General features: G+C 43.1%; 1 protein-coding gene across 1 annotated transcript; it reads right to left on the bottom strand.

Annotated features, from left to right (window-relative positions):
• Positions 1–316: 316 nt before the first annotated feature.
• On the bottom strand, positions 317–763 carry LOC149024386 (uncharacterized). The gene has a single exon (XM_089143468.1). It carries the CDS (start codon positions 761–763, stop codon positions 317–319), a length of 447 nt encoding a protein of 148 aa, XP_088999594.1.
• Positions 764–23,605: the final 22,842 nt, after the last annotated feature.

Raw genomic sequence — 23,605 nt, 5'->3', positions numbered from 1 at the left:
TCAGTATACCATCTCAAATATGTTTAATTATACATATTTACTTCAAACATTTATCTTCTCTAGTCTCTGCCGTATTAACTCCAGGGACTCCGTTACAGGCTTCTTTTGGATCAGTAAGGACAACACAAGATCCTGATGAATCCAGATTGAGTTAACCTCAAATCTGGAATAATATATAGATACACTCGATCACCTCAAATCTGGAAAGCCAGCGTCACAGGTTATAAATGACACAAGAAGTCAAATATTATTGGTTCATCAATTGAGGATACAAAGTGAAATACGAACATATCGAGAAGGAAGATAAGAGTATTGCTTAATTGGCTAAACCATTTTCTTCAAGATAAGCCTTCTTTTCTTCTTCATTCATAAAAGAGAGAAGAGGGAAGGATTTGCCAAACCCCATTGATGACTTAAAGGAGATCTTATCGCCGTCAAGGGTCATTTCAGAAACTGGAACCCAAAGCATCATCTTCTTGGCCTTGCAACCAGTCATCTTCTTCATCCTTCCCTTCTCCACGTATGCCGTGGTCTCAGCAGCATAGCTATTCATGGCGTTGGTCGCCACATTGAAGCATTCATAGGGAGCCTTGTTTTTCCACCACACGAAACCAGTGGATCTCACCCTTCCGCATTCCTCAAGCTCTCCGGTTGGAAGAACACCACTTGGAAATCCTATCTCCTTCATCAGATCCAGCGAAAATCGATCACAGGCTTCCTTTCCTTGAAAAATTTCAGCTTCTGCTCTCTCATCAGTAGCCATCTTGGATCAACTGATTGTTACAAACTAAGAAATGGAGAAACTCCTTGAAAGCTTACTGATGCAAACTGGTTCTGGTGTGATATCTGAGAATGCAATGCTAGATTACTTATAAGAGAATGAACTTGTCAAGTCATTTAGCTTTATAATGTAATTCTCATGTAAAAAATTTTCCACCAATCTCCGAGTTGAGGCTCTTATTACAACTGTGGGTCCAAATTGGAAGTCAATCGGACTTTACCAGGAAAATGTGTCTGAATTAAATTAAGAAAAATAAAGTAATAAATGACTCAGATTGATTATGGGTACCTAGAAGAGAATTAATTTATTCCATCGATGTGAATGGGTTCGGCTGGGGAAAGACGCTATGGAGTGTAAGTTTTACAGCTGAACACAGATGTTATATTCTAGTGGTGAGTTTTATAGCTATGAAAGGTAGAGATTCGTTTCCATCTATAACCGTATGGATAGGAAATCTGTATCTATATGGGTGGGGAGAGATATCTCTGACTCTATGGAGTTAAGTTCTACGCCTGAACGTATAGATCTTATAGTTAAATGGTGGGTCTTAAAGATCTTTTCCCTATGTACCCATGCAGATGGAGAATTTAAACTTATAAAAATCATGAGATCCACAATTTTTTTATTTAATCTTTTCGTTTCCCAATGTAAATCTTTATTTATTGTTTCGTGTCATTATTTTGTCTTTTTTTTGGTTAGATATTGTATGCACGCCATTGCATGTGATGAATCTGCTTGTGATTTTTTTTTTTTTTGAATCCGAAGAGTTTATATATAGGGGTGGGGAAATATTACTAATATAGGTGCTGCCGGATGAGTGCGAACCCATGACCTCCCCGTGGGAAGTTGGGCTTTTAACCGCTCTACTAATCCACCATTGGACAATCTGCTTGTCATATTTGTATTGGTTATATCGAAAGTTCTATATAGGGGCAGAAATATATAATTTAGCTAGTAAGTGATCAATAAAATGGTATTAGTTTTTTTTTAAACGAAAGGTTGTGGAGACTTAGTTTATGTGTACCTTGACTACTTCTTAGGAAGGAAGCTGTTACATATAATTTAAATATAAGACAGAATTTCGCCCTTGACTTTGAGGAGATTCTAACTCTGACCTCTTACATGGAGTATGGTCTTTAGTATGAAATAAATTTTATTTAATAAATTAAAAGGCCCTACATAAGACCATCAAATTTTGGCGCACCAAAAGGTAGCCGTGGTAAAACACCCCCTTTTTTTTTCTTTGTTTTTTTTTGGGTAGAATGGTAAAACACCCCTTTCAAAGCAAGAGCCATCACATTTGTGGAGCCTTCTAACTTAATTATGGCATACTAGAATGTAACGATCAAATCTCAGATTGGAGACGAAGGGGAAGGAGAACAGGAGTGAAGGGGATGGGAGCAAATGAAAGGAAGATTGAAGGTAGGGATGATTGTAATCCTCGTTGCTTTCCATTTCGATTACAGTGATATTTCATATAGTATAGAATCGGTTACATGAGACATCTTAGCCAATCTTAGTGATTACTCCCTTTGTCTCTGCAAGAATTTGTTAAGATATTCATAGCTGGTATTCTTCTAAAAATCTGTTAGTGTGAAATAAATCTCTTCTCAGCTCATTCGGTTTGCTTCCGGTTCGCTCTAGGTTCTGGAGACCAAAAAAGGAAGTGAAAGTGGGCCGCCTCTTAGAACGGGAAGCCACCTCCAATGATTAAGTCAGTCTTTGAATGGGATCTGGAGATTCTAGCTTGAGGAGTTAATGCTTAAGGAGAATGAAGGAGAGAATGTTTCTCAAGAATAAATGCAGAAGAGTAATGGTTGGAGAACTCAAGCTTGCCCCCTTTACCTGTATATCCCCCCTCTATTTAAGCATTGGGTCCATACCTCAGCCCTTCGATGGAAATGATTTGAACGGACGGTTGAGGTGGCTTCAGGATGTGACTGATATCGCAAGATGATGAACTTGATTCTTGGGACAGCTGGTGATCCCGTAGGTGAATCAAGGGGTTAGTGTAGAGTTGATCTTTATGTGACGTTGTTGCTCAGTTGAGGAGGCAAAATGGAGGTTCGTGGTACTCGAGAAACTCTGGGATCGAATGAGAAGCTTCCAGTTTGTCCACGGGCATTTAATGAGACTCAGTGCATTCAATGCTGAATTAAATGCTAGGTGCTCAACATTTGGGTGGAGATGCATTGAATCCTCTGCCGACGTCAATTCCGCTGAAAAGTCATGAGGTGACAGCTGCGAGTCATCGAGAGTCAGAGACGACAGTTGTGTGTCATCAAACCCTGTGACTTCTAACTTCTCAGTTGACATCTCCCCCGAGAAGTGCCTTTGCAGAGACTCAACGACGAGTCTTATTCATACATGTTTCGAGCCAACCGTCCGGCCTAAACGGTTCGTTCCAGTTTAGGGACCCAAACCTTCTTGACCATAACATTAGCCCCCTAGTCTTTATGATAAGTGATACGGAGAAATTATGATCAAACCGGGTTCATACCTGGTCCGACCCTCGACCCCGGTCGAGACGGAGGGAACTGACTCGCTCCCGAGCGAACCGGATCCAAAAGATGGCTTGCTGAAGAAAAAAGCTTATTCGGCTACAAGCGTGCCCTAATCCTACTTATGGATTAGGGTAATTACCCTAATGATGGCAGACTCGAATTGACGGCTGCGGATAATCATTATCGAAGGGATAATCATCACATAACCTAAAGGTTATCTCAGGAGTCCTCTTCTAGTCCAAACTAGTAGAAGTCTATTGCTCAACGGATCTAACTATTAAGATCCAACGACTACCCGAAGAAGGCTCAAGTGCATCCAACGAAGGAGATTCGAAGGTGCACTCTATATAAACCTCACTACCATACGAGGTGAGGGGACCGAAAACACACAATCTGAGACTCAGGTTCAGATACATACTGATAGACTTAAACTATCAACGCTCTGCTATCTAGATCACCTTTCCCAGTTCTTCGTTCCTTAGCTCTGTGCTTCTAGCAGAGCCGTTTGTGATTAAGTTCATCAACTGACTTAGCCTTCGGAGGTGGACTCCCGACCCCAGCGGTCGGGCCACATCTGACGCTTTCGTTTTGCAGGTAATCACGAGGAGATCTAAGGGCTGAGCAGATTTTGGACTCATCATTTGGCGCCGTCTGTGGGAAACGACTTGAAAAGCCATGGTGACTAGATCAGCAGCCGCAGCAGCCGCTGCACAGCGCAATTCCGGTGTTCAGATCCCTGGAGCGAATAATCCAGATATTCCCCAGGGAAGCCAAAATCCTATCGAGGTAGATGGTGGCCTAGGAGGATGTAATCCTCCTCCTAATACACTCCAAGATCAATTGGATCAGGTAAAGATTCAACTCTTGGAGGTGAGTCAAGCACTCCGCATGCTCACCAGACGAGTGGTTTTACCACAAGAACCTGATCAGCGCAATTCAGGGAGACGTGCATTGCCACGTGATCAGAGATTGGCTAAAGACCGGAATATCGGTTAGAATTTTCGGGAAGGAGACCGAGGACTTAGGAGGATTGATGATCAACCTAGGCGAGACGATCGGTTCGACAGACCGCAAGAGAGTACAACTAATTCAAATACAAGGTTGGATACAGGGGTAAGAACTCACTCACCCACTGTCAGAAGAACCGTTCGTGATGATCGAGCAGTTCGCGACGAGCGGAATGCTCGGGAAGGACGGGCTGTTCGTGATGATCGAGTAGCACGGGATGATCGTGTTAATCGAGGTCGTGATCATATTGCTGAAGATCACCCGACCCAGATTGGTCAGGAATTGGCAACATCAATGAGAAATTAGGGCAGTTGGCTAAGGGAAGAATAACTGAGGATATTTACTCAGTCATTCGGAAGACTCCCTTTGCCGAGCCAATTGCGGGATATCAGTTTCCCCGTAACTTCCGTTTACCTACCTTTTCAACATTCGATGGCTCCGGAGATCCAACAGCTCACATCGGCTATTACCAACAGACCATGGCGGCTTGGGTAATTCGATGAAATTTTATGTGGTTTTGGTTCATCTCTAACTGGAGCAGCACAAAAGTGGTTTTCAAACCTCCCTCTCGGAAGGATCGTAAACTTTGACGAATCGGGCGCGCAAATTCATAGGGCGATTCCAGAGTGGAATACAGGTCAAGAAAATGGAAGAAACCTTGTTTACTGTCAGACAAGGAAAGAACGAATCAATCAGAGAGTTTCTGAAAAAATTCAACAAAGTAACGACGGAGATAGAAATTTTGGATGAGCAAGTAGCCAAAACTGCTCTATTCATGGGACTCACTAATCGGAAACTCCTGGAGTTATTACTACAGGATATGCCTGCGACTTATGCTGAGTTGGTACAGAGATGCAAGAAGCAGGCTGAAGTCATGGAGATTCTAGAAGCGCGCCAAGGAGATAATAAAGTCTCCAATAAGGAACAGAAGGCTCCTGAGCAGAAGCAGAAGCCAAAGAAAAATGTCCGTGATCGGGTTGGAAAATCTCAGGCTTGGCGCCAAAGGTCCCCCGGTAAAAGTGAGTACACTCCATTGAATGTTCCTCGGGCTGATATTTTAAATATCATCAAAAGAAAAAATATTTTGAAGTGGCCGCCTAAAATTCTTTTGAAACCCGGAGAGCAGCAGGATCGAGAAAAGTATTGCCGATTCCACAAGGACTATGATCATTATACTAATGACTGTCGTCATTTGAAAGCTGATATTGAGAGATTAATATCTCAGGGACATCTGTCCAGTTTTGTTAGCAGAAGGAGGGAGGAGCCACGTGAGCCACGTACGGCTACTCCTAAAAGGGATCGTTCGGTTAGTTCGGAACGATCAAGGGAGGCCCCGAAGTCTAAGAAGGGCAAGGAGGTGATTGAAGCTACTCGGTCACCTATCCTTACCATCTTCTGGGGACCAGAGCCCGAGTCACTCCGGAGTCTAAAAACAAAATCCAAATTTGTTGGAACCAGAGAGACGCTGAAGCGGAAGAAGCTGAATGGTGAAGATTCTATCACCTTTAGTGAGGAGGACGAAAGAGATGTTTGTTTACCTCATGATGATGCCATAGTCATCAAGGTAGAGATTGCACGTCGGGAAGTGCATAGAGTTTTGATTGATACAGGGTCTGCAGTTGACCTAATTTCTTACGAAGTGTATCAAAAATTGAAGGTGGATCAGGACTTGATGAAACCTTCATCCACACATCTATATGGTTTTGCAGGGTCATCTGCAGTGGCGGAAGGATCGGTCCAGTTGGACTTATCTATTGGAAGTTTTCCTAAGGAAACAACCGTCCGAATCAATTTTTTGGTGGTTCGGGAACTGCCAGCTTATAATATGATCCTCGGGCGACCATCTTTATCCAAGATAGGTGCTATTGTTTCGACAAAGCACCTGAAGATAAAATTCCCGACTGATATGGGAATTGGTCAAGTCTCCTCTGACCAGAAGATCTCTCGGCAGTGTTACGTTGCCTATTTAAAAGACAAGGAGGGCCCGAGGAAGGTAACTGCCCTACCTATAGAAGTTCGAGACTATCGGGAAGAGGCAGAGATGCAAAGACCCGAACCAGTGGAGAAGCTGGAACAAATCCAGCTGTGTACCGAGGATGAGAAAAAGATTACTTATATCGGGTCTGAACAGCTGGAGGAATTTAAAGATGAGTTGAAATTATTTCTTCAACAGAATAAAGATGTATTTGCATGGTCTGCTGAGGACATGCCAGGAATCGATCGGGCCGTCGCAGAGCACAAACTCTGGATAGATCCTAAGGTGAAACCAGTGATACAGAAAAGTAGAAATTTCTCCATTGGAAAATATGAAGCCGTTCGTAGCGAAGTTGAAAAACTCAAGAATTCTGGTTTCATAGAACCAATTGAATGCCCAACTTGGTTGGCCAACGTGGTAATGGTAAAAAAGGCGAATGGGAAGTGGAGGATGTGTATAGACTACACAGATCTTAACAAGGCTTGCCCCAAAGATTGCTATCCGTTGCCTCGGATTGACCTCTTGATAGATGCGACTGCAAGATATGAAACTTTAAGTTTCATGGATGCCTACTCAGGGTATAATCAGATCCTTTTGAATAAGGATGATGAGAAGTTTACGGCTTTCATGACAGATCATGAAAGCTATTATTATAAGGTCATGCCTTTTGGCCTGAAGAACGCAGGAGCAACATATCGAGGGGCCGTCAACAAGATCTTCAAAGAGCTGATAGGAAAGAATGTTGAAGCTTATGTTGACGACATGCTAGTGAAAAGCTTTACAAAAGCAAATCATATTGCGGATTTGACTGAGGTATTCTCAGTACTGCGAAAATATCAAATGAAGCTAAACCCAAAAAAGTGTGCCTTTGAAGTCTCCTCGGGCAAATTTTTGGGCTTCATGGTATCACAGAGGAGAATTGAGGCTAATCCTGCCAAAATACAAGCTTTGGTTGATATGGAGGCTCCCAAAACTGTTCGTGATGTGCAGTGTTTAACAGGGAGAGTTGTTGCTTTGAATCGATTCATCTCCAAGTCTGGAGAAAAATGTTTGCCTTTCTTCAAGGCACTCAAAGACCTGAAGGGCAGCAAGGAAGCAAAATGGACTGAAGAGTGCCAGAAAGCTTTCGAGGAGTTAAAAGAAGCACTTGGACAACCACCGATTTTGTCCAGACCAGAGAAAGGGGAAATATTACAGCTATATCCAGCGACGTCCCTTTCAGCGGTCAATGCAGTACTTATTCGTGAAAAAGATAAAAAACAGTGGCCGATTTACTATGTAAGCCACGTGTTGCTAGATGCGGAGACAAGATATTCACAGATTGAGAAGCAGGCTCTGGCTCTCATGATGGCCGCCAGGAAGCTAAGGCCATATTTTCAGGCTCATCCAATTGAGGTATTTACAACTTTTCCTCTTAGTAAAGTTCTTAATAAACCTGATTTGTCTGGAAGGATGGTGTCCTGGTCAGTTGAACTCAGTGAGTTCCAAGTGAGCTTTAAGCCCAGGACTGCAATTAAGGCTCAGGCATTAGCCGATTTTGTAGTAGAAACTACTGCACCGGTGGAATCCACCATCGAGGATCCATTATACCAACCGCTTGGGAGGTATATGTGGATGGTTCGAGTAATAAAGATGGAGCAGGAGCTGGAATTCTATTAAAAAGTCCAGCAGGATTTATTATTCGATATGCTTTGAGATTTGCATTTCAAGCAAGTAATAACGAAGCAGAATATGAGGCTCTGATAGCTGGACTTCGGTTGTCAAAAGCATTGTCTATTGCAGATGTTACTATCTATAGTGACTCTCAACTTATAGTCAACCAAGTCCAGGGGGAGTATGGTATTAAAGAACCACGCTTGCAAAAATATCAAGAGATAGTGCATGCATTTCAAAACCAATTTTGAAATTTGAAGATATCTCAGATTTCGAGGAATGAAAATTCAGTGGCAGATGAGCTATCCCGACTAGCCAATGCCAAAGAAAAGAATCTAGACCCTTCGGTCTATATTGAAGAGATAACTTTTCCAAGTTATCATGAGAAAGAAATTTCTTATATTGAAGCAGAACGTTGCTGGATGGATCCGATAATCGAGTATCTAAGAGATGACAAATTACCTGAGGATCCCAAAGAGGCAAAGTTGATCAAGATTCGATCAGCTAGATTTGTCATTCAGAATGGGAGACTATACAAAAGATCTTATTCTGGACCCCTTATGAGATGTATAGGCCCCGAAGGAGCAAAATCAGCTTTGGCTGAGGTTCATGAAGGAATTTGTGGAGCTCACATGGGTGGACGAGCCCTGGCTCACAAAATTATGAGACTTGGGTTATATTGGCCTAAGGTCCAAGAGGCTGCTATGGAATATGTTCGTCGGTGTGGTAACTGTCAAATTCACGCTACAATATCAAAGCGCCCGGCGGAAACCATGACTTCAATTCTAGATCCCATTCCCTTTGCAATGTGGGGAATTGATATCATGGGCAAATTCACCAAGGCGTCAGGCGGACGGGAATATCTGATAGTAGCAATTGATTACTTCACAAAATGGGTTGAAGCCAGTGCACTGGCAGCAATTACTGAGAAAAAAGTGGAGAAATTCGTACTTGAATCAATCATATATCGCTTTGGGATTCCAAAGATTATCGTCACTGACCATGGTACTCAGTTTGACTGTCCGCAATTTGAGCAATTTTGCGGAACATATATGATCGAGCATCGTATGTCCTCAGTGGCATACCCCCAAAGCAATGGACAGGTAGAGGTTACTAACCGAACGCTACTGGAAGGAATAGAGAGAAGACTCGAAGCTGACAAAGCTTCTTGGGTCGAAGAACTTCATAATGTACTGTGGGCTTATAGAACTACGGTTCGAACACCCACAGGAGAAACTACATTCAGGTTGGCATATGGATCCGAAGCATTGGCACCAGTGGAGATAATGGCGGGGACATTACAGGATCGTGAGTTCGAGGAAAAAGCAAATGAACAAGGACTGCTTGATAGTCTTGATCTGTTGGACGAAGTTCGGGCAAAAGCAATAGCACGAACTCAACATTATCAAAGAAGGATAGCGTCTCATTATAATACTCGAGTGAAGAATCGTCGGTACTTAGCCGAAGATTTGGTGTTGAGAAACACCCTAGCTTCCGACCCACGTCACCAAAGAAAATTGGACCCTTCCTGGGAAGGACCTTATATGGTTGTGAAACCGGTCGGTTCAGGAGCTTACAGGCTGAAGAACATCAAAACCCAGAAAGAGTTGGATCGTTCGTGGAATGCTAGGCATCTCAAAAAGTTTTATCCTTGATGATGATTTCAATTTTGTTCACGATGTAATCATTTTCAACTCAATCAATGCAATTTTTGGCTTTTAACAAACTATCTTTTGATTGGGGGGCATCTTCAAGAACAAGATCCAACTATAAGGCATCAGATGAAAATTCGTGTGGGTCCTTCAACACTTATGGAAATTTTTCGGACTTTCTTAAGTCGAGGCATCGGATGAAAATCCGAGTGAGTTCCTTTTGCAAGGCGTCGGTTTGAAACCCGAGTAAGTTCCTTCAAGACTTATTGAATTTTTGAATTATCCTTAAGTAAAGGCATCGGTTTAAAACCCGAGTGAGTTCCTTCTCAGACTTATTGTATTTCTCCGGAAATCCTTAAGTAAAGGCATCGGTTTAAAACCCGAGTGAGTTCCTTCTCAAACTTATTGTATTTCTCCGGAAATCCTTAAGTAAAGGCATCGGTTTAAAACCCGAGTGAGTTCCTTCTCAGACTTATTGTATTTCTCCGGAAATCCTTAAGTAAAGGCATTGTTTCAAACAACTAAGACCAAATTCAACAACAATTCAAGTGACTAGCAAAGCTCAAAGATGAAGTTAATTTCTTATTTCTTCAAAAGATCGAAAGAGGCCAATATCAAAACAATTACAAAAGCTGGATACAATCTTCGGTCAAAAAAGAAAGTCATCATAGGTTACTGTTAAGAAGTTATACAAGATCGACGCGACTTTGCTAGAACAAACATATGAGTCAACCATTGGTGTGGATTCAAGGAAAAGAAGAGAAGAAATGAGGATTACAAAAAATATTTCGGTATGCATAAAATCCTTCGCAATTTCATACTCTTAGTCCAGCTTGTCCAGGAGAAGTATGGTCCTCGACCAAACTTGCATTCAAGACGAGCTCGTCATAATTGACTTCTTCCAGGGGAGAATAAACAGGGAAATCTTCTAGATAATGCATAATATCTGGATCGGAAGGTGGAGGATCAATCTTATCTTTGGTCCAGTCAGGAGGAGGAATACCCAGGTCGGTAAATACTTCAGGATGGCAAAAGACTTGTAGGGAGTTGTATCAAAATGAGGATCCTTCCTTAATATTGATTCCCATACTTCGTTCTCACCATCCCGGAACGCCTGCAAGTTATAAGCATTCAGCATATCAACAAAGGGCTTACTGTGTAAATACTTGAAGACGCAGGCTCTGCGAACATCAGTTGGAAGGGATTCGGGCAAAGGAACAACAGCTTGCCTTGGAGGTAATGTCTCAGATCCTTTGGCTCCTGACTTTCCAACAGTTCGCTCCAGTCGCCGGATCTTCTCCCTGGTATCATCCAAGTCCGACTGAAGACGACCGATCATCGAATTCTTTTCTCATGCCACCTCCCAAGCTAGTTTTTGAAGGCGAGCAATCTCAGCATCTTTAGCTTCAGAGATTTCCCGAAGCCTGGAAACTTCATTGCTCAACCTACTGAGCCTAGAAACTGCTTCCACTTGGTTGTGGAAGTTACCAGTAAGATTCCTGCAAACAACTTCCGAGTTAAAAAGGAGCAAAAGAGTAATTTTTCAGAATCGAAAGATAATGAAGAAAGACTTACATCACCAATGACTTCGTAAAGACTTCATCTGGAAGTTTGGAAAGAACTGCGCTCTCAGAAGTCATTCGAGCAGCAGTACACCATTCCAACGCTCTGTCAAACTCGTTTGACACTAATTCAGGCAAAGGATGAGAAGGATGAGCTGCATCACTTGTCACCCGACGGCGCTTCCTGGTGGCAAAATCCTCCAACTCGGAAGGAGAGGAGGAGGATGCCAAACAAGCACTAGAATTGGAAATAGGAGCAACGCCTGCTGGGACCACACCTTCATCAGACGCCAACATAGTTGCCTCAGATGCCCGAAGAGTCTCCTTCGGGGGTGCACCAGCAGTCTCACCAGCAAGGGTGTCGACAGCACCATCAACAACGGAGTGATCAAGATCTTCCTGGAAAAGATGAGCGATCACTTCGGGCAAAAGAGGCGCAGGGACGGCATCAATAGAAACTGTGGGAATCTGACTTGAAGATTCACCAACAGCAGTCGCCTTACGCTTGGAGGATTCACTAGCTGAAACCACCTCACTGGCCCCAACCACCGCCGACGGAATGATTTTCTTGCTAGATTTCGCTCTGATAAAGTTCAGGTTGATCTTGGGAGCCACTATGCAAAAAGAAAAGCCGTATCAGTACAGAATACCAACGACGACAAAACCCTAGTTCTCTAACACTTCTGAAAAACCCGATTAAATAAACCCCAAGTATTACTGCTGTGTCGTTTACTCAAGGGGGGAAGTGGGGAAAGAGATGAGAAATCAAAAAACTCACTTGTTCAGAAGTTGATAGAGCTGTTGTTGAAGTACAGGGAATACGGGAGCAGGCAGAAGGACGGAATGTCGCTTGAGCACTTTAGAAAATCTAACTTGCAGATGGCAGGATAGATGGAGAGTACCCACGAAGGCTTTAAATAGCCTCAGGTATTAAGACGAACGGTTGAAGGCTAAGGACAACCGACGACCTAGATCGAAATGACGCTTCGAAATCCGCAGAAAGCAAGATCAACGGTCGGAGGGATGCCACATGGAAACATGTGGAAACGAGCACCTGATGCAGAGATACCTCCAATCGTCGCACCGCCATTAAAATAATGGATGTATTTCCAATTCATTGGAAACAGTGAATGGTATACAAAAGCAAGAAAATGTTTGAACTTCGCAGAAGGGAAACGTGCGGACTTTGAAATAAATGAAGTAGTGGGGAAGAATAATGCATCTTTCCGAAACGCATCTTCACAATATTTCTACAAGATTATTATTCGGCGAGGAATGTAAAGTTAAGTGATAAGTTTTATCATTTATACTTTGATATTCAAGGCAAGATTTCAGCAGGAGACGGGGAAATGTAAAGGCCAACATGAAAAAGAAATGTCTATTCATTAATAAGAGGGTAAATCTTTACAATAAAAGATAACTCCCTAAGCCTCTTCTTCATTGTTGCCCGAGGGACCCTGTTCGGGAGGACTTTTCTCAAGATCTTGAGAAGAGCCTTCCTCAAGAATGGCATCGGCTGAGTCCTCTACAGCAGCAACTTGAGACTCGGCTTGTGATTTCTCCTCTGGAAGGGCCGGCTCGTCAGCCAGGTATGCCTCATATTGAGGGTCAGCTGGAAAAGGATCATCTTCTTCCCGAGCCCAGTTTGGGAGATCCATGCCAACTTTCCCGAAGACCTCTTTATGGCACACCTCACGAAAGGGAGCAGTATCGAAGGAAGGGATTGATGCGAGAATTCGCTCCCAAATGTCGTTCTGCCCCAAGCGATAAGCTTGAATGTTGTAGGCACCTAGCAGCTCGGAGAAAGGTACGCTGTTCAGGTATTTCCGAACACACTCCTTCCGAAGCTCTGGCTTTATATGCTCGGGCTTGCTAGGGATTGCCAACTTCAGATATTCTTCGTTCTCCCTACATCGGAATTCAAGCCTGTCACCAAACAACGTGGCAGCTGCTTTTTGCTTCCTGGCCTCGCGCTCGGCAGCAGCGGCACGAATCTTCGAAGCATCAAGGGCTTCCTTGAGGGAGATCACTTGTCACATCCTCCCAGCCGGTACCCTATCTGGCATACCCGAGAGTATGATCCACAGCCCGAAGATCAGGTATCGAGTAATCAACCTCCCACATAAACAATAACATAATCATGAACAATAACAATAAAAATGCGGAAGATAAACCATAGATCCAATAAGGAAAGAATGAATCATATATAAATCAGAGTACTAGATAAAATCAGAGTGTCTACATCAGATAAGTAAAGTGAGGCAAAATCCCACTCTACAACCAGCGGAAAAGTAGTTCTAAAAGAGAATAAACAAGACAAAATCTAATCCCAGTAGCAAGTACAATGGGTAATTAAATTGTTCTCCACTTTATAGACAACATCCCTATAAGTATAAATCTCATAAACAGCACAAGGGCGCTTCCACTCAATGGTCGGACCAAGCATCGTACGGAGCATAACCACTCGCGGGATCTTCAGTGTAATTGTTATAACTGCAATCACCTTCCTGGAGATATGCCTCTTCGCCTTGCGCTTCTTCATAGGGACCGTCATAATATTCAGTACCTGCAGAATAGTCTAACAAACATTGTACAATAAAGGAATGAGTTTCAAAGAAACTCAGTAAGGCCGTTAAATCCATAATAACATAAATGGCAGGATTTCAGAACATACATAAATGCAATATGGTATGAGACAAACAATGAATGAATGAATCTAACTCTATATATGCTGGTCTCTATGGGCAGACATGCTTTAAATCATAGCACCGTACTTCTTTAGGAAGGTCTCAATCACTCATCATCAGTTGGTAATGGGTCCGGCATCCCTCGGGACATTCCATGGCTGGGGGTTAAGTCACCACTCTCTCACATCACCATTGGTCTAAGTACCGGCGCATGTCAGGGTTAAGCCTAGCCAAATGCAAGTCTTCTACTTAGTTACATCAAGTCAGATCCAGATACGTCCATTCCTCGTCCCTGACGATCCTTTCCGGTATCCTTCACACTAGAGTCCTCATAGTCCCTGACTACGGACTCATCAACCCTATTGATCATCCACATATGGTAAACGGGAAGCTCTCACGTCCTCTCACGGGTTGGTTACCGGTCTTGAGCGCCCATGAGCCCAAGTCTAACCATATGCAACTACCAATAAATGGCCCCCACAATGTGATTCCTGTCCTCTGACGGGTTGGTTACGGGTCTTGAGCGCCCATGAATCCCCATTGCTACCACGGGTCGTTCGGTCTCAATACCCCTCCGATTAGGGTCTGACATAACAGGACATCCTAGCCAAACACTACTAGACAATCCTAGATATGTCATCCAACAGTTTAGGAAGGTGTCCATAGGGCATCTCCGGAAACATCCCATAATATTCCCGTAGTAGTCCAAGGACAGAAGTGTCAAAAGGACACCTCTCCTTTCCAAACCATACTTAAGCATACACATGCATCAAATCATATCATCACATATATGGTAACTTCATATATGGAAAGAAATCAATAATTTCAATCACTTTGTATATACTTGGTAAGTAAATCATACATGAGTCAATTCAATATGAATAAGTAATGCTACTGATATCAAGATAGTACCACAGTAGTATAACATTGTAAGAATCAAATTAAAGAAATAACTTAATCAAGATTTAAATATAGAAACCAAGATATGCAATTTATGTTGTTAAAGAAGTAACCATCCTTACCTTTTATAACTCGCAAAGGAATCCTAAGAAATCAAGTAAGATCTTGGCAAACTTGAGAAGAAGGTCCTAAACAAGTGTATACAACATATTAGGAAAGATCCCTAACAGAAAAGATACCAAAACATCCAACACAGACCAATTCTGGAGTTGCTGTACTCATTGGTCGAGTGGATTGGTCGACTGGTCCAGTCGACCAATCAGTCGACCAATGCAGACAGTAGCCTAAAAAAAACAGAGTTTTAAGATATAAAATCCGAATTTGGTGGTTCAAAAGGGTACTAATCAAGGGGTAAACTACATCAGTAGTATCCTAACATAAAGGGGACCTCAAAACACTTAATCCAATCAAGCCATCAAGATCCAAATTAGGAAACAAAAAGTTACCATAATTAGATCAACCATGGATCTTGAAGAATTCAAGATAGAAATCAAAGACAAGAACAATAGGAGAATGGATCATTGCTTCAGGTAAAGGTATCATGAAAAGCATACTTAGATCTTCAAGGAAATAGGCTTAAAAGCATAAATCTAAATAAGGAAACAAAACCTACCATATATGTAACTATCATGATTCATGAAGAAAACATGGTATGGTAGAAGAGGAACAACTAGAGATTGATAGATCATGGATCATGAAAAGAAAACACAGCAATTGACTACTAACATGATCAATGTAGAAGATCCAAGGAGATCAGAATTCAAATCGGAAGTTAAACAAAGACTAGATCATGGTTTGATCATGATTCCTTCAAAAGCTTGCAATGATCATGGTTAAGATCATTGTTTTAGCCATTAATCCTTAGGATGATCATGAGAGACAAGTCCAGAGATGTTTGCAACAGAGAATGCAGCATCTCCTCTACTGTCTCAACTCAAAAAGGAAAGAAAAACAGAGATGGAGGAGAAGAAGAGAGTATAGACATACCTTTGATGCAAAAGGAAGAGTTTTGACGAAGATCCGTCAAGAAAATCACCAAGGATGCAAGGGAGATGACTTGCAGAGGTCTTTGGTTCGTTCCAAAGAGTTTGGAGGCAGCAAATAGGAAGTAGACTCAAGATTGGACTTAAATAGAGCAAGCAAAACCTAATTGCCAAAGACAGCACTCATTGGTCGAGTGGATTGGTCGACTGGTCCAGTCGAACAATGCAGACAGCAATTCCAAAACAGGGAATTGAAGACCCAGATCAAATCCAATCCTAAAGGGGTTTTGCACACATAACAAGTGACTTACCTAATAGGTAGAAATGCCTTCAAACCATGATAGAGAGCACTCCAAGTCCATCAACTAATCCGATCTTCATCAAGATTCAGTTTCCATAAATAGAACTTCATCATCAACTCTCATGGATTCAAAGCCAGACACCAAGTCCTTCACTGGGATGGCCCAAAGCTGACTTCTTACTTTACTTCGGGTCACTGGACCTACAAATAACAAGGTTTCCGGGTCAAGGTTAGGGCTGGGTTTTACATTCTCCCCCCTTAAAGAAATTTCGTCCTCGAAATTGAAAGCGTACCTGTGCTTCCAAAGAGGTAAGGAAACTTCTCCTTCATGTCTTCTTCCTTCTCCCAAGAAGCTTCTTCAGGGGTATGGTTCTTCCACCGAATCTTCACCAAAGGGATGGTGCGATTCCGCAGCTGCTTGTCCTTCCTATCCAAGATTTCGGCCGGTTCTTCATCGTAGGTCAAATCAGCACTAAGTCCTTCAGGTGCTTGCTGCAAAATGTGTTCCGGATTCTCTATGTATTTTCGGAGCATCGAAATATGAAACACATTGTGAACACCAGCAAGAGGCGGAGGTAATGCTAATCGATACGCAACAGGTCCAACCTTTTCCAAAATCTCGAAAGGTCCAATGAAACGAGGGCTAAGCTTTCCCTTAACATTGAATCTCATCACACCCTTCATTGGTGAAACCTTCAGAAAGACTTTCTCTCCAACTTGAAATTCCAAATCGGTCCTTCTCTTATTAGCATAAGATTTCTGTCTTGACTGGGCAGACTTAATCCTTTCTCTTATCATATCTACTATAGCACTCGTAGCTTCAATCATTTCAGGACCTAAGACTTTTCTTTCACCTGTCTCGATCCAAGTACAAAGGTGTCCTACAAGTACTGCCATACAAAGCCTTGAATGGAGCCATGCCTATTGTTGCTTGATAACTGTTGTTATAGGCAAACTCAACCAAAGCTAGGTGTTCATCCCAATTACCACCCATATCCACCACACAAGATCTGAGCATGTCCTCCAATGTCTGAATTGTCCGCTCGGATTGTCCATCGACCGTGGATGATGAGCTGTACTCAAGTTCAATTGGGTTCCCAAGGCCTTCTGCAAACTATTCCAAAACCTTGAGGTGAACCTAGGATCACGATCCGAAACAATACTCAATGGCACACCATGCGGACGAACCACATTATCCACGTAAAGCCTTGCTAGCTTATCCGAGTATGAGTGATCTTCATAGGAATGAAGTGGGCTGATTTGGTCAACCTATCAACAATCACCCACACAGTGTCATTGCCTTTACTTGTCCGAGGCAAGCTAGTCACAAAATCCATAGAGATATCCTCCCACTTCCAACTAGGAATAAGAAGAGGTTGAAGTAATCCAGATGGGGGTTGTCGAACGGCTTTCACACGTTGGCAAGTCTCACACTTGGCAACAAAATCATCAACATCAGCCTTCAGACCAATCCACCAAAAATGTTCCTTCAAGTCCTTGTACATCTTGGTGCTTCCGGGTGTATAGTAAAGACCGACTGTGTGCTTCCTTCAATATTTCTTTCTTAACTTCTTCATTTGCGAGCACGCACAGTCTTCCTCTAAACAATAAAGCACCATCCATGGATATACCAAAGTCGGGGTCCGACTCAGGATTTGAAGAAATCTTCTCAACTTTGATCAAAAGCTCTTGATCGGAACTCTGCAGAGCAACAATCTTATCTCTAAGACCAGATCTTGCCGTCATGGCAGAAAGAATAAAATCAGAATTCTCAGGGACAATTTCCAAATCAAAACTCTCAATAGAAGACCACAATGGTAAACTCAAAGCATTCAAATCCAAAGTCTTCTTCTGGTTCTTCCTACTAAGAGCATCAGCAACAACGTTTACTTTCCCAGGGTGATACTGAATATCACAATCATAATCGGAGACTAGTTCCAACCATCTCCTTTGTCTCATGTTCAACTCCTTTTGGGTGAAGAAGTATTTCAAACTCTTATGATCCGTGAAAATGGCAATCTTCTCACCGTAGAGGTAATGTCTCCAAATCTTCAAAGCAAAGACAACAGCGGCAAGTTCTAGATCGTGAGTGGGGTAATTCCGCTCATAATCTTTCAATTGCCGAGAAGCATAGGCTATGACCTTGCCATGTTGCATCAGTACGCAACCCAATCCAATCTTTGACGCATCGGTATAAACTGTCATACCACCGGAACTATCAGGTATAGTCAAAACCGGGGCACTTGTCAACCTATCTTTCAACTCTTGGAAATTCTTCTCACAGGCGTCAGACCAAACAAACTTTTCTTCTTTCCTGGTCAACTTAGTCATAGGAGCAGCCAACCGAGAAAAATTCTCAATAAACCTTCTGTAGTAACCCGCCAATCCAAGAAAACTTCTTATTTCAGTTACCGACTTCGGTCTTTCCCAATCAGCCACAGCTTGAACCTTTTCAGGATCGACACGAATACCTTCGGCTGAAACCACATGACCAAGGAATACTACTCTCTTAAGCCAGAAATCACACTTGCTAAACTTAGCGAACAACTTCTTTTCTCGCAACCTTTGCAAAGTGAAACTTAGATGACTCGCATGCTCTTCTTCGCTCTTCGAATAGATCAAGATGTCATCAATGAAAACAATCACAAACTTATCAAGCACATCGTGAAATACTCGGTTCATGAGGTCCATGAACACCGCAGGAGCATTGGTCAATCCGAAGGGCATGACTCTAAACTCGTAGTGACCATACCGCGTTCGGAAAGCTGTCTTGAAGATATCACTAGACTTCACTTTCAATTGGTGATATCCGGACCTTAAGTCAATCTTTGAGAACACAACTGCACCCTTCAACTGATCGAAGAGATCATCAATTTTGGGCAGCGGGTATCTATTCTTGATAGTCAGCTTATTCAACTCTCGGTAGTCGATGCACAAGCGCATACTACCGTCTTTCTTCTTGACAAACAAGACCGGAGCTCCCCAAGGTGATACACTAGGCTGTACGAAACCTCTATCAATGAGCTCATTCAACTGATTTTGCAACTCTTTCAACTCAGTAGGAGCCATCCTATACGGAGCTTTAGATACCGGAGCGGCACCAGGGACGAGATCAATTGAAAACTCGACATCCCTGTCTGGAGGCACTCCCGATAGATCATCAGGGAAGACATCAACAAAGTCACAGACAACCCTGACTTCATCGACTCTTTTCTCCACTTTACCCTTGCCTTCAGATGAAGCATCATCCACTAGGGCATAGACTTGCATCAGTGCGGACAGCACCTTCTTACAAACCCTTCTCTTTTCCCCCTGAAATTCTAAGACCGGACTTCCACAAATATGGAACTGAATTTTCTTTGAGGAACAGAGGAACACAGCTTTGTGGGCTGTTAACCAATCAATTCCCAAGATAATATCGAAGTCCTTCATATCAAGAATTACAAAATTGGCTTCCAAGTTCTTCTCACCAATCAACACAGGACATTTGGATAACCCCTTATCTAGTTTCACAACAGGACCAGTAGGTGTACTAATCAATAAACAACTAGACAACTTCTCAGGGATTAGGTTAGTCTTCTTGATGAATGCGAGATGACATGAACGAATGAGATGCACCCGTATCAAATAAGACAAATGCAGAAATAGAAGCAACTAACAATGTACCTGTAATCACTTCATGGCTTGGATCCTGCTCAGCACCGGAAATACTGAAAACTCTACCAGAGGGAGGAGCAGGAGCACTTTTCACCACCGGAGCAGGCTGCTTGGGCGGGCCGCTTCGGACAGAGCACGAGCGAAATGACCAGCTTGCTTGCGGTAGAAGCAAACAGGATTGGTTTGGGTCCAACGGGGGTGGCTGCAACGGAGGGCTTCCCGAACAAAAGGCCTAGCACTTGCACTTGCTGGTGGTCGGTTTCCGCCATCTTGTCCTAAACCGGCCGGGCTGCTGAAAACCCGAGTTCTGACCTACACTCTTAGGCTGAAAGGTAGGAGTGGGGTAGGGTGTAGGTCTCACAAAACGCCGATCATTACGATCCACCAAGCCAGAGTTCCTTGGCTGCCAGGGCTTTTGCACACGTGCACTTTCCTTCTCTGTTTCTTCCAATTTCTTCGAGTTCTGCACCACTTGAGCATAGCTCACTATAGGCTGGACTGTGAGGTAAGCTTTAATGGCAGGGCGCAGTCCTTTGAAGAACTTCTTCGCTTTGGCGAGATCATCCTTCAGAGAATCTGGAGCAAATAAATGAAGCTCCTCGAACTTCTGTTGGTACTCCAACACAGACAGAGATCCTTGTGTAAGAACCATGAACTCAGCTTCCTTCGCATCTTTCACCGCCTCGGGAAAATAATTCATACAAAAAGCCTCTTTGAACAACTCCCAAGTTACAACTCCTGCATGCAAACCTTCCAAAACAGGCCGAGTGGAGATCCACCATGCATCAGCTTCTTGTTGCAACTTCTGTTCAGCAAACAGAATCTTCTGAGCTTCCGAGCATTGCAGATGTCGGAAAGCCTTCTCCAACTCACGAAGCCACTTGTTAGGAAACAAGGGGTCCTTGGTAACTCCAGTGAAAGTGGGTACTTGCATCTTCAGAAAACTCTCCATCAGGCGAGTATGAGGAGTTCCAGCTAAACCTCCCGCATTCAGGACTGCGGCATGAGGATTCACATTAGCACCAGCTCGAGTCTCATTATGCAGAGTCATGAAACCCACCAACATCTGGTTGAATTGAGCTGCTTGCTGCTGCATCATATTGCCCATAATATTGGCAATATCTCGAAAACTTCCAACATTCAGGGCACCAGGTATCTCATGGGTACCCTGATCAACATTAGGTATCTCACCACCTCCATGAGGTACTTCACCACCTCCTTGAGGTATTTCACCACCTCCTTGACCACTGGATTCACCACGCCCACTTCTCAGAGTAACCATTCTGCAAAACTAAGAACATCAAAATACCGAATTTCGAAGTTTCAACATAACCACAAGTCCAAATGATTTGAAAACTTAAATCATGCTCAAATATATCCATATAGTCATCAAACAATAATCCATAAGGCAAAAATCACATTTTCCAAAAATTCAACAGCAAAAGAGGTCTCTGTGACCATTGGTCGAGTGATTGGTCGGTGACCCGATCGACCAATGAGTCGACCAATGCAGAATGCGATGCGAAAATTCGCATTATAAGCCTCATTTCCACATTCCAACTTCATTCTATCTTCTTCCAAAGGTGAGAGAGCTCTAGGGAAAATCTCCAAAGGTTCTCACAAGTGTTCTTGAGGTGTTTTGGTGCTTCAACAACAACACAACAACACACAACCATCACAAACAAGGTAAATCTGTCATTCTTTCTTCCATTTTCATCTTCTCATGCTTGCATTTCAATCAAAACCATGCTTTGCTTGTATCCAATGCTAGAAATCATGCTTAGGAATGCTTAGAAACATATTCCCTAGGTTTTAAACACAATGCCATGCATAGACAACAAGTTCTAACATATTGGTGATCATCTCGCAACGTTTTCATACCGAAATCGTTATCTTTAGAAAAATTTCGTTTTCTCTCAAACCGCTCGAAATTATCGCACGAGATCAAATGCTACATCCTCAAGATGATACTGTAGATAGGTCCATAAAATTTGATTAAACCAATTTCAACTTTTCAAAAATCCAATTTTGACCTAAATTGCAAAATCCCCAAATTTCCTTCTTGCTGAATTTTTTGCTTAAATCCAAGTTTTCGATCGATTTTCCTCAAACAAACTTCATAGACATGAAATTCCAAGTATTGCGCACATGCTAGTATGTTCAAATCAAATTTCCCCAAATTTGAAATTTTCCGAAAAATTACGAAAATACCCTTTTGGCTTAAATCTTAAGGTAGCACTAACTGGAATTGTCTCTTGTCTCTTTCACAGATACACACTATGCAGAGGGGAGGGCGAGGACAAGGTAGAGGTCGTGGTCGCATTGTAGGGGCACTTAGGGGCAGAGGCCAGGTTCATTCAGAGCCTAGACAGGAGGTTAGGAGACCAGACATGTTCGACACACCTCAGGCCGAGTTCCTGTACGAGGCCTACTTTAGTTACTGCAATATCGAGATGGGACGTCTACTTCACTTACGCCAGCTCAGAGTCTTTAGGATTCGGCAGAGATTCGACACATTGCAGTGGACTCATCTCTTCACCGAGGATCTGCCGGTATACCCGGAGCTAGTGAGGTTGTTCTTTAGCAACCTTACCTACACAGAGGAGGCTCGAGGCCAAGGACATCCACTTAGACTTGTCCTAAGGAGCAGGGTCTTCCGGACTCAGATTCGCTTTTCCACCCGAGCACTGGCTGAGATCTTGCGGGTTCCTTACTATCCACAACAGTGTGTGTGGATACCTGCAGGAGCAGATCTGGACAGCCATCTGATGCCGTACGAGCTTCGCGAGATATGCTCTACGCTATGGGATAGTCGTCGATGCTTCACTCCGTGGACTAGCGAACGGATGACGGATTCTGCCCGGATTATCGGTCGCATAGTCGGCCGAAACATTATGCCGAAGGCCGGACATCACCATCGGGTCACAGTGATGGAGGCCTTAGTCATCTACCGCATCTACATGGGCTTCGAGATCGATCTCTCCTACACCATTCAGCAGGTCATGCTTGGACTTGGTTCTGCGGCCTAGCATGCGGAACCTTTGCTATGGGAGGCTACCGACCTTGATCTTCGGGCATTTCGGGGTGAGTTTCGAGGATACACCGGTGGACACCGGTTCACGGGGATACTCAATCGGGACTCGGACCATTCGTCAAATGAGACTGCAGCGATCGAGAGATCTCCCTGGTCCGGAGGGTGAGGATGATGAGGAGTCGGAGGATGAGGATCAGGAGTCGGAGGATGGAGGAGAGGATATCGGTCCCGATAGTGATGATCAGGCCGGAGATGATACTGAGATATGCACGAGGCTAAGCCGGTGCATCACGAGTTTCCTTCATCACACTTCGAGGCGGGTGGCCCTTCACATGCGGTTCCGGAGACTTCAGATCTTGGGGCACATATGAGATCGATGACTTCCATGCTAGAGAGGATGGAGGTCGGACGGAGAGCAGATGTACGAGAGGATGGAGTCACGACGGGATAGGATAGAGCATCGGGTGACTCGGCTAGCGGAGGAGTTCGGAGCATACGAGAGATCGGAGAAGATCACCCGGATAGACCTGTACCCTAGGATTTTCATTTATGCATTTCAAATGTAATCTTTGTAAAAGCTTTTGAAATTAATGATGTTCATTTTGTTTCACTTAATTATTGTATATTATGCACCTTTCTTTTCTTTGCATTAGTGACATTTATTTAAGTATAATTATGGTATGTTATTCGGAAATGTTCTGTTATGCTTCATAGGTTAAGTTTTTAATCCAAGTGTTCTATTATTCACTTCTAAGAGTAGAAGAGTCATTTCGGATCAATGACTCGGGAATGTTCGATTATTGTCTTTTGTGGTTAGGATTTCCTCGAACCTTGGGCTCTGATACCAA

Source organism: Hakea prostrata, chromosome 2 (assembly GCF_041222555.1).
Source record: "Hakea prostrata isolate BN-2017 chromosome 2, UWA_Hpros_2, whole genome shotgun sequence".
NCBI classification, from domain to species: domain Eukaryota; kingdom Viridiplantae; phylum Streptophyta; class Magnoliopsida; order Proteales; family Proteaceae; genus Hakea; species Hakea prostrata.
This window is presented reverse-complemented; position numbering and strand designations above follow the sequence as displayed.